Here is a 12,018-nt window from a genome sequence, read left to right on the forward strand (position 1 = left end):
CTTGAGAGACTACTGAATGCTGAAAATGAACTGAGAGTTGAAGGGGAAGGGGGAGGGGGGAAAAGAGGTGGTGGTGATGGTGGAGGGCACTTATGGGGAAGAGCACTGGGTGTTGTATGGAAAACAACTTGACAATAAAGTATTGAAAAAAAAATGAAAAAATAAAAATAAAAATAAAAAAACAATTCTATTTTATAAACATTTAAATCATGAGGTAAAAGTCATATATTTATCCATGGAGTTATTATTTCCAATGCTTCATGCATTTTCATATCTTTATGTAGAGTTGGACTTCTTGTGGTATCATTTTTAAGAGAAATCTTAAATCCTTTACAACTCAAAAGCTATAACATTCTGGTACTGTAAGTATGCATCAATTGTCTGTCTGAAAAAGTTATTTTGTCTTTAATTTTTCATGTTAAGAATTCTACATGGACAGCTTTCTTTTTCAATATTTTAAAGTTATCTTCTTACTTGCTTTGTCCTTGCTGAGAAATATGTCATCTCTTTGTCTTTATGTTTTCCATTTTTAAGATTATTACTTTATTACTGATTTGAGGAATCCCATTACAATATATCTTGTCATGGGTTTTTTTTTTCCTGTGCCTTGTGTGTTCATTGGACTTGGGGGTAAATTGATAGTTTGGAAAGCTCTAATTCCCATTTATATTGGTCTTTTTGTTTTTTGAGATTTTGTTTCTTTGTATTTGTTTTGCATAAAGCTCTTTAGTTTTAGGAGCTCTGGAAGAATGAAAGGGTGAATGATAGGACTACCTAACTTTATTCTTAACCTCTAACATTAGCCACCCAGAACCTTGATATTTGAGAAAGTGTGTGTATGTGGGGAGGAGGGGGCAGAGAGGAGGGAGAAAGAGAACCCAAAGACAAACAATGGAAGTACAAGAAAATAGATATGAAAAGTACCTAAATGGTACTTTTAAGAGTGGTTAGCTTGAATGAGGGCAGTAAGAATTCTGATTGGCTGAAATGTATAACCTCCCAACTTTCCTCATAAAATTAGTGAAGTGTGGAAGTATGGGAGAAGCATCAAGAAAAGAGAAAGTGGGGGATGCCTGGGTGGCTCAGTCAGTTAAGTGGCTTTGGCTCAGGTCATGATCTCACGGTTCGTTGAGTTCAAGCCCCATGTCAGGCTCTGTGCTGACAGCTAGCTCAGAGCCTGGAGCCTACTTCAGAGGCCTGTGTCTCCTTTTCTCTCTGACCCTCCCCTCCTCGCGCTGTCTCTCTCTGTCTCTCAAAAATAAATGAAAAACATTAAAAAATTTTTAAAAAAAGAGTGTGACTGGCAGAAGTATAGGTCATTAAAATTAATGACAAGGTGGTGAGTCACTCTAAAAGCAGAAAGGAAAATGATCTTCAAAGACATATAGGAGTATAAGGTCAAGAACTCAGAAGGGAGAAGCAAATAACACTTGATCTGTAGTACTATGGTTATAGAAGGTAAAAGATATGGACATTTCTATTGGGAGTAAGGTGTTAGCAATATTACAGTGATAAAATCGTAAGAGGCAAACAGTCAAATGTTTTATAATATTAGCTCCTGTAGTTTCATTAATAGCAGATGTCAGTTCCCACATATATGTGTTATGTGTTTGGGTATATATGTTAACAACGAATATTTATTGACTAGAAGCTACATATATATATATATATATATATATATATATATATATATATACACACACACACGTATATATACATATATATATGTACTCTTTATGGAAACTTCAACATAGTTTTACGTACTATTGCAAAAAAAAAAAAAAAAAAGCAATGACCATGTTTTGCTGATACACTGCGGGAAATGACTCAATTGAAGCAGTCTCCTTTCTTATTGACTATACGATGGTGCATGTAATTATAAGACTCCTTAACTCTATGGTAAAGCCACTTAACTCTATGGTAAAGCCATTGTATTATATACACACAACACATATAATACACTGCTTTGTTGATGAATAGCATGCACTGGCAAAAAGCACCGATTATCAAGGCACAAAAGCCTGCATACCGGGTGTCTTCGAAGATAGTCATCCACTTGTTGCTTCAGTTCAACTCTGCGTACATCAGTGAGATCTTGAAGTCCTTGCCAAGAAGTGAATTTCTTTTTCTTACGACACTTAGCTAGAAATTTAAGAGTCTGGGGCAAAAAAAGAGTTGTAATAGAACTAATAGAACTATTTTCTTCTACAACATATGGTAGCAATAACATTACAACTGTTGTTAACTCTGAGTGTGTATGGGGAGAGGGATGGGATTTTGACAGGAGAGAGGGAGGACAATGACTTTTTAATATATTTTCCTGGAGTGTTTTAATATTTTATAAGGTTATATTCATATATTATTTATACACTAAACAATAAAGAGGAAAAATAGGAAATGAGTTCTCATCTCAATTCAAGTCCCTTATGAACTCTATTATTTGAGGCATAGTATAGTAACCAATCAGGAGGAAAAAACTGGGAGTAAGCTCTTGTCTGAATACTAGTCCCTTATAAACTGTGTATGATTTTGGGCAAGTCATCTGATCTCTACAGAATGGGCTCTATATCTATAGAAAACACACCCAGTTCTACTTAGACTACAAGAATGTGAGCATCAAAGGGACTGCATATAAGAAAAAGCTTGGTAAATGAGGAAATATTATAAAATTATAGAATATGGGGCTACTGACAGAAGTACTTTCTTAACGTTCTTTCTCATGTCCTTCAGAAATAATTCCTGAATTTTAAGAAGTCTTAAAACAGGTAAGATTTGAAAACAAATTTGAAATTATTCTGCCCAATTTTTTTTCACTCTTTTCCCCTCCTTGTAGTTTTTATTTCATCAAAGTTACATATTCATGTTACCTTAAGGAAAAGGTTGGCAAATTATGGCCCATAGACCAAATCCAGCCTGCTGCCTATTTTTAGATGGCTTATGTGTGAAAAATGGTTTATACTTTTATATGATTAAAAAGAATATACTCTGATTTGTGAAAATTATATGAAATTCAAAATTCAGTGTCTACAAATAACATAATATTGATGTTTCATGCTTGCTTATGTACTATCTACAGCTTCCTGTGTATTATAACCATAAGAGCTGAACGGTTGCAAGACTGCATGGCTCACAATGTATAAAATATTTTATTACTCAGTGCTTGCCAGGAAAAAAGTCATTGATATAACTCTATTGTTTAATGTGGCAGTTTTATAAGAATTATAAAAAAAAAAACTACCGTTCTCTGCCCCCTCCTCAAATACAACTTTAACTGTTTCAGCTTTTTCTTTTGATGTTTTTCTCCATCTACTTTTCTGTAATTTTTCAGGTAAAGGTTTTATCTGTTGACTTGCTCTACAGAAGATAAGGATTTAGCTTAGTTCTCTTTCATTGCTTGCCCTCCCACATATGTTCCACATAACCAAATATCCAATATTATTATAAATTTAGTTAAATCAATGTTTAGTGTTTACATAATTATAACTACATAAAAGCCATTTAATTTTGAACCATATAGTATATGATTACTTTTCCTTTCTTGTACATTTTTTATTTTCTGTAGAATAAATGTTTTCCTATGGTTACATTTCTATGTACTTATCACTGACCATGTATCTAAACTCTCTCCTAACACTTACTTAATTCATTAAAACATATCAGGCATTCTATCAAATTTGTTTTCTTGGATATACACTTTCTGGAGCTTTCTGACCTGCTCCAATCTGGATTGACTGTTCTTTATGCCTGACACATACATGTCATCCTGAGATCTCCATTCACCATCATCTTGGTCTCCTTTTCATCTTTCTTTTGCACTTTCCTATATTCCACATGGTCTTTTTTTCTTGTTTTAGAGACCTTGTGATACATGAAAATGTCTTTAGTTTACTCTTATCTTAATTGATGGTGTGGCTGATGTAGAATTCTAGTAGGAAACCCTTTTCCCTACAAAATGTAACACCCTTACTCCAGTACATTTTACCTTCCAATACTGCTACTGAGAGTATGTGTGTCCCCAGTATATTTCACAGTAATGTAAAATAGATGTGAGTGTATTTCTGTCCTTGTTTTAGACATTTAGCCCTTATAATCTAAAACTCATGACATTCAGTTCTGGGAAATCTGGGAATTATTTGATTTCTTTTCCTCAGGTTTTTTTCTATTCTTTGTTTCAAATGTTTGAATATTTGACTTCCTAAATTGGTTATCTTTTCTTTTTGCCCTGCTCTCTGGATTTCCCAATTTTTTCCTCCTAGCCCTTTTATTATGTCTTTCATTTTTTCTTGTGCCAACTTTTGTTCTATTTGTTCCCTTTTATATAGCATCTTGGTTTTGTTTTATGCATTATCTTCTCTTAGCTCTGAGGAAATAACAGATTTTTTAAATGTTTTCTTATCCCTGCAATGTCTCTATTTCCACCAAGTAGTTTTATTGTTTGTTTTGGCTTTGGCTTTTCCCAGTGATACTTGGAAATGATATTTAAGATTGAGCACTAACAAGGTGTTAGAAATTCTGGGCTGGTGGGTAGGGCTTATCTGCAATGTACTTTAACATAAAACTACTGAACTGTGCTATTGTTTCTTTGTGGAGTATCCATTGTGAGCGTACTTGTAACTTTTCTCAGATTTCCCAAAGAAAATATTCTCAATCTGTTTGCAAGAGATAAGTCTGGCTGACAGCACACAGGAACCTGAGGGAGGTGGTAAACAGGGCTCAGTATATAAAATTTCCCTAATATCCCTGTTTTTAGTATGTTACTGGAGCCTTCAACTGCGCTTGCATCCTCCTGTTAAGAGACCCCCTCCCTTGTATTGTTCCCTTTACTTGACTCTTCTTCCTTTTTTCTCCTCCCTCTCTTCTGCCTCCTGCTATTAACACCACCCTAGGCTTATTATACTATGCTGGGAACTTCAGAGTAAAGGTACCAGAAGAGAGAAATTTCTGTCCCTAGACCAAAAAAACCCATCTTAATCTTTCTTCATTCTTTGTCATTTGAGGACTCTTTGAAATTTTAATTTATCTCCCAGTTTTTATTTATTTTCTCAAGTGCTAAGGGTTTGTTTCTCTAAGTGTTTTCATGGTCAGTCTGTGATGGATTTGTATAATAGTGCAAGGTACTTTAGGCTATCATCAAGTAGCAAGAACTGCCACCATTCTAGCGCTAGAGACCAGACACCAGCAACCATCACCTTCCTCTTGAGTTTCTTAAGAGATGAAAAAGCAAGAGAAGAAAATCATGGGGCTGTTAAAAGGGAAAATGCCGCTAACTCTTCAAATTTAATTTTGACACTATACCACTATAGACAACTCCAACTTATTATCTTGTGTTCAGAATGTGTAACTTGAAATTAGCAAGTTTTCATATGGTTTTTTCAATTTCTAATTACATGAAAAACAATGCCTCTCCTTTTGCAAAAAATTAGGGTGGGAGAAAGGTTAACAACAGTTCTGACCTTTTCCTGCCAAAAACACTGAAAAGCAGTTCCTCCTAAAGGACAAGTTCAAGGAAATGATATTCCTACTGCTTTCAGTGAAACCAATGAATTATTTTTTTTCCCTTACAAAGATCAATAGCAGTGCTAATAAAAATATAATGAATGTCACTTATGTAATTTTAAATTTTCTAGTAGTCATATAAAGAAGTAAAAACAGTCTAAATTAATATTTTGCACATACTGAGCTATATAAACATATTATAACTCAACATATGTAAAAGATATTAGCACTTCAATATGTATTCAATATAAAAATTATTAATGAAGTATTTTGCACTCTTTCTCATACTAGGTCTTCAAAATGTAGTATCTTACACTTGTAGCACATTCCAATTTTGACTAGCTACACAAGTACTCAGTAGTCACATGTGGTTAGTGGGTACTGTATTGGACATAGTCTATATGCAGGTCTATAGTATGTCTTAAAAAAGATACTTAAAAATGTAGTTAAAATGTGTTGTTTACTGACCACTGACTGCCTTATTCTAATTTTCTCTACTACTTTCATTTCCCTCTCTATGATTCATAACTTCTTTCTCTTTTCCCTCTTTGAAAGGAATCCTCTTCTTACCTTTTCTATTTTTGGCTAGCTTTGCCATTATTTCTAGTAGTGAGCTACAAAGACCAAAACCATGACCTTTACCCATCCTTTTTTGTCTTACAATGTATTCCTTCTTTTGGGTGGGGGAGATATGAAGCAGATGTGACTAATCTTTTTCCTTTTATGCCAAAGAAAAGTGTGAAAGCCAAATTGACTTTGCTTTCATAGTTTTCAGATATCCTTCTCTAATGACTTCTGTGCTTCTTTCTCTAAGAGACAGTGGACAAACTGGGGTATCTTATTTTAGGTAGAGGATCCTTTTATAAATAATTGGGCTTATCTAAATAGTCGAAGTAGTAATTCAATTTTATAAGGTCCTACTTGATTCTCTGACAGAAAAGAATTTAAAAGGGAGAGAGCCATGAGATAAAAAATACTAGAAAGAACCCAAGGGTTCCTCCTCTAAAAGAAGTATCTCAATACTGATATCTATAGGTTCCTAGATGGCCTTATGTAGCAAAGGGTAAAAAGCAGGTGTGAGTGTGGTTTGGTATGGTACAGGATTGTTTGTTGCAGATAGAACCTGACATTACCCAAAAAGCCTGAGGAAGATGGAGAATACAGTCAAATCTCTACCTATTTCTCTAGTACTTACTCTTTCCTATTTTTTGAAAGAGTGGTTTTTAATTATCTTTGTAAGAAGTTAATCATGGAGAATTAACAGAGATACCATTCAAAATTTATCACTGTGAAAAACTGAAATTAACCTAAAATTCAACAATAAAGTATCATAAAGTTAACTGCTATAGACCTGAAATCCTAATATGAGAGTTAACAGGTACAAATGAATAACAGCTATTAGGAAAATTGGTCATTAAATGAAATAAATAGGCCATGTGCTATACTTTTCCAAGGCAATAAAATATTACTATACTCCAGATAAATCTCAGGAAAATTATCATTTAAGAACACCATTTTATAATTCAAGATTTACAGTGATCCAGTTATATCTAACATATTATCTGTACATAAAAAAACAAAATATGATGTGCTGAACTTGTACAAGTTTTGCAATTTATAAAATACTTTCCCATAAATCAGGTCATCTAACTCACATAACAATTAAGTGAAAAAGGTAGGGTAACATCAATTCATATATGAAGCACATGCTGAGGGCTGACAATAATAAATAAGACTTAGTTCCTTATACCTGAGGAAGTCACTGCCCAAGAAAAAAAGAAAGAAAAAAAAAGAATAACACTGTAGTATATAAATGATGTACAAGGTTCTATGGAAATACTAAGAACTGGGTATCTAAATCAGTTTGTCCAGTGGTAAAGAGGTTTTTACTTTAGAGGAAGAAACTAAGACTCAGAAAAGCTCTGTGACTAGAGTATAGCAGGTATATACAAGGTCAAGTTTGAATTCATGTTTTTGCTTCCTAATCCAGTAATCTTTTTACTACATTAGACTCACTGCTCTCTGAAGTATGACAGCTGCTTTATACTCCGTGAGAGATGGCCTCTGTTGGCGAAAATTTTTCCTTTCCCTGTACCCTCTCCAGTGTTTCTGGATAATCAATGCTGATTTCTCTTCTATTTCCCGATTATATTTTTCCACCTGACCTAAAAAGATGACACACACTATTACAACATACTCAACTGCTATGCTTTCTCAAGTTCTGGAATCAGGACAATGGTAATAACAATAATCTTATAGTCTTTTTATTTGTTTCTTTAAATATTGTTCATTAATTTCCCCAATTTTATTATTTTACAGTGGTTCCAAGATAATAGGAAAAAAACTCCAAAAGCTTTCTCAGATTATGCTGCTTCTTTTAGAGAAAAGATTCATATAATTTTCTTGTGGCAAAGTAATAAGGCTTAATAATCCAGTAACAAGAATCTTCAGAAAAAAGAATCACAAGTACATGGTTAGGAATTCAATCCATACCACGAGAGGGAAAAGGCAAAATGTGTATATATATTAACTATTCTGTGTACTTCCAAATTTCTCTTAAGTCTACAGATAACTTTTTTATGACTTTTTTTTTCTTTCTCAGAGTTGTTGCATGTGAGAAAAAGAACTCTAGGATGTTTCACAGATGGGAAATTGGGTAGATTGTTGGTGCCATTATCTGAGAAGGGGAATACAGGGAGAGGAAATTGGTGGGGCAAGTGGGTAGATGATGACTCGTTTTGGATGCCTATGGATATCTAAGTAAAGCTGGTTAGGGAGCTGACTACAGAGCTGTACAGTCCAATATAGTAGACACTAACCACAAATCGCCATTAAATAAAGTGAAATTAAGATTCATGTGCTTGCATGCATTAATCATATTTCAAGTACTCAATAGCCATGTGTAGCCAGTAGGAACCATATTCAACAGTACAGATAAAGAACATTTCGTTTTGGGGTATCTGGGTGGCTCAGTCGGTTAAGCATCTGGCTTCGGCTTAGGTCATGATCACACGGTTTGTGGGCTCGAGCCCCATGTTGGGCTCTATGCTGACAGCTAGCTCAGAGCCTGGAGCCTGCTTCAGATTCTGTATCTCCCTCTCTCTCTGACCCTCCCCTGCTTGCACTGTCTCTCTCTCAAAAATAAATAAAAACCATGGAAAAAAAAGAACATTTCATTTTGTAAAAAGTTTTATTAGGAAGTGGTGGTTTAGAGCTTGGGAAGGTAAAGATGCAAACAAGATCTGAATGTGCACTCATTTGGTACTTGAAGCTATAGTTATGGATAGGATTCCACAGGAAGAGCAATATGAGAGTGAGGGGTAAAGATGGAACACTAGGAAACATTTATATATAATGGAAAAAACAAGAAATAAGAGGCTAGCAAAGAACACTGGGAGTGAGTGGTGGGAGGGGAAGGGGAAGAACAACAACAACAAAAAAATCCTAAAACCATTCCAATTCCCAGACTATAATATTAATCTCAGTTCAGTGTGTCAAAGGCAGTAAGATGTCACAAGGTTTATACTGGTGTATGAGTAAAGTTCTGATGCCTGAATGTAGCAATATTCCAACTCCTTACTTAAGGTCAAGGGGATTCTTTCATTGTGTCTCGGAAGGCTATCTTTAAGCATATATTTTTATGTTTCACTAATTTATCTGAAAGATGAGAAAACTAGATGGGACTGCTCATCAAATAATAGGCCTTAATCAGAAAAAATAGTAACTTTTTTTTGACTCGAGATTTAATAAGGTTTACCTGGAAAAGGGAGAAACAGGAAAACAGTTCAAATTAAAATAAAAATAAATCATCAGGTAGTGGGAAACCTGCACCTGGGTGGCTCAGGTGATTAAGTGGCCGGCTTCGGCTAAGGTCATGATCTCGTGGGTCGTGAGTCCCAGCCCCGCATCAGGCTCTGTGCTGACAGCTCAGAGCCTGAAGCCTGCTTCCGATTCTGTGTCTCCCTCTCTCTTTCTGCCCCTTTCCCACTCACACTGTCTCTCTCCCAAAAATAAATAAACCTTAAAAAAATTTTTTTAAAAAGATGCTTTAAATATTTTTACACTTATAAAATTGACATTGTCACCCACCTGGATGAACTATTTCAAGCATACTCAGCTGTAATTCTCGGGACAGTCTCATCGCTCTCTGTCTTTGAAGGAGCAACTGTAATCTGCGATCCTCTTCTTCCTTCTCCCTATGTAGCTTCTGTAATATCTTGGTTCGTTTAGATCTATGACAGAAACAATAGGCATCTTATACACAATGTTTTCATAAATGACACACCTATTCAAGAAGTATATGAAAAAATGTTTAACTTCACTTGTAATTATATGCAGACTTGTTACAACTCTAACGAATTGAAAACAATAGGGAACTGGATAAAAAAGTTACTGGTTCATTCACTGGACAGGAGTCCATGAACAACAACAAAAAATTGAAAATACATTTAGCAACTTGGGAAAATACCCAAATCTAATGTCAAGTAAAAATAAAATCAGGATATAGAAAACTTTCCAAATTGTATTAAAAATATGTATTATGTATATAAAAAAATTTCAATAGTGATTTTTTTATAATAGTTTATTGTCAAATTGGTTTCCATATAACACCCAGTGCTTCTTCCCACAAGTGCCCCCCTCCATAACAATTACCCCCGTCCTCCCTCCCCCTTCAGCCCTTGGTTTGTTCTCAGTATTCAATAGTCTCTCATGATTTGTGTCTTTCTCTCTCCCTAACTCTTTCCCCTTCTCCTCCTTATGGTCCTCTGTTAGGTTTCTCCTGTTAGACCTATGAGTGAAAACATATGGAATCTGTCCTTCACCTGACTTATTTCGCTTAGCATGCACCCAAAGTGGAGGTCCATCCACTTTGCTGCAAATGGCCATATTTCATTCTTTCTCATTGCCATGCAGTGCTCCATTGTGTATATATACCACATCTTCTTGATCCATTCACCAGGTGATGGATATTTAGGCTCTTTCCATGATTTGGCTATTGTTGAAAGTGCCACTATGAACATTGGGTACACATGCTCCTATGCATCAGCATTTCTGTATCCTTTGGGTAAATCCCCAGTAGTGCTATTGCTGGGTCATAGGGGAGTTCTATTGATAGTTTTTTGAGGAACCTCCACATTGATTTCCAGAGCAGCTGCACCAGTTTACATTCCCACCAATAGTTTAGGAGGGTGCCCATTTCTCCACATCCTTGCCAGCATCTATAGTCTTTTGATTTGTTCATTTTAGCCACTCTGACTGGTGTGAGGTGGTATCTCAGTGTGGTTTTGACTTGTATTTCCCTAATGATGAGTGACGCTGAGCATCGTTTCATGTGCCTGTTTGCCATCTGGATGTCCTCTTTGGAGAAGTGTCTATTCAGGTCTTCTGCCCATTTCTTCACTGGGTTATTTGTTTTTTGGGTATGGAGTTTAGTGAGTTCCTTGTATATTTTGGATACTAGCCCTTTATCTGATATGCTATTTGCTACTATCTTTTCCCATTCCATCGGTTGCCTATTAGTTTTTTGTTCGTTTCCTTGCATTGCAGAAGCTTTTTATCTTGATGAGGTCCCCATATTCATCTTTGTTCTTGATTCCCTTGCCTTTGGGGATGTGTCGAGGAGGATATTGCTGCAATTGAGGTCAAGGAGGCTATTTCCTGCTTTCTCCTCTAGGGTTTTGATGGTTTCCTGTCTCACATTCAGGTTGTCTACCATTTTATTTTTGTGAATGGTATAAGAAAGTGGTCTAATTTCATTCTTCTACATGTTGCTGTCCAGCTCTCCCAACACCACCTGTTGAAGAGGCTGTCTTTTTTCCATTGTCGAACATTAATTGACCATACACCTGTGGGTCCAGTTCTGGGCTCTCTATTCTATTCCATTGGTCCATGTGTCTGTTTTTGTGCCAATACTATACTGTCTTGATGATGACAGCTTTGTAGCAGACGCTAAAGTCTGCGATTGTGATGCCTCCCGTTTTGGTTTTCTTCTTCAATATTACTTTGGCTATTCGGGGTTTTTTGTGGTTCCATAAGAATTTTAAGATAGTTTGTTCTAGCGTTGAGAAGAATGCTGGTGCAACTTTGATGGGGATTGCACTGAATGTGTAAATTGCTTTGCGTAGTAATGATATTTTAACAATGTTTATTTTTCCGATTCATGAGCATGGAATGTTTTTCCATTTCTTGGTGTCTTCTTCAATTTCCTTCATAAGTCTTCTATAGTTTTCAGCATAGAGATCTTTTACATCTTTGGTTACGTTTATTCCTAGGTATTTTATGGTTTTTGGTGCAATTGTGAATGGGATCCATTGATTTCTCTTTCTGTTGCTTCATTTTTGGTGTATAAAAATGCAACTGATTTTTGTACATTGATTTTGTACCCTGCAACTTTACTGAATTCATCGATCAGTTCTAGAAGGCTTCTGGTGGAGTCTGCCAGGTTTTCCATGTAGAGTATCATGTCATCTGCAAAAAGTGAAAGTTTGACTTCTTCTTTGCCAATTCTGATGCCTTTTATTT

General features: G+C 35.5%; 1 protein-coding gene across 4 annotated transcripts in view; it reads right to left on the reverse strand.

Annotated features, from left to right (window-relative positions):
- Window positions 1-12,018, reverse strand: part of IQCB1 (IQ motif containing B1) — a 63,823-nt gene that overhangs the window by 8,706 nt on the left and 43,099 nt on the right. For all 4 annotated transcript variants that reach the window (XM_029939412.1, XM_029939413.1, XM_029939416.1 and 1 more), the window contains exons 11-13: window positions 9,586-9,728; window positions 7,513-7,661; window positions 2,030-2,158 (exon numbers count right to left, since the gene is read on the reverse strand). In XM_029939412.1, the coding sequence (XP_029795272.1) occupies window positions 2,030-2,158; window positions 7,513-7,661; window positions 9,586-9,728 (421 nt within the window). The remainder of the gene's footprint in view (window positions 1-2,029; window positions 2,159-7,512; window positions 7,662-9,585; window positions 9,729-12,018) is intronic.

Source organism: Suricata suricatta, chromosome 5 (genome assembly GCF_006229205.1).
Source record: "Suricata suricatta isolate VVHF042 chromosome 5, meerkat_22Aug2017_6uvM2_HiC, whole genome shotgun sequence".
Classification (NCBI taxonomy): domain Eukaryota; kingdom Metazoa; phylum Chordata; class Mammalia; order Carnivora; family Herpestidae; genus Suricata; species Suricata suricatta.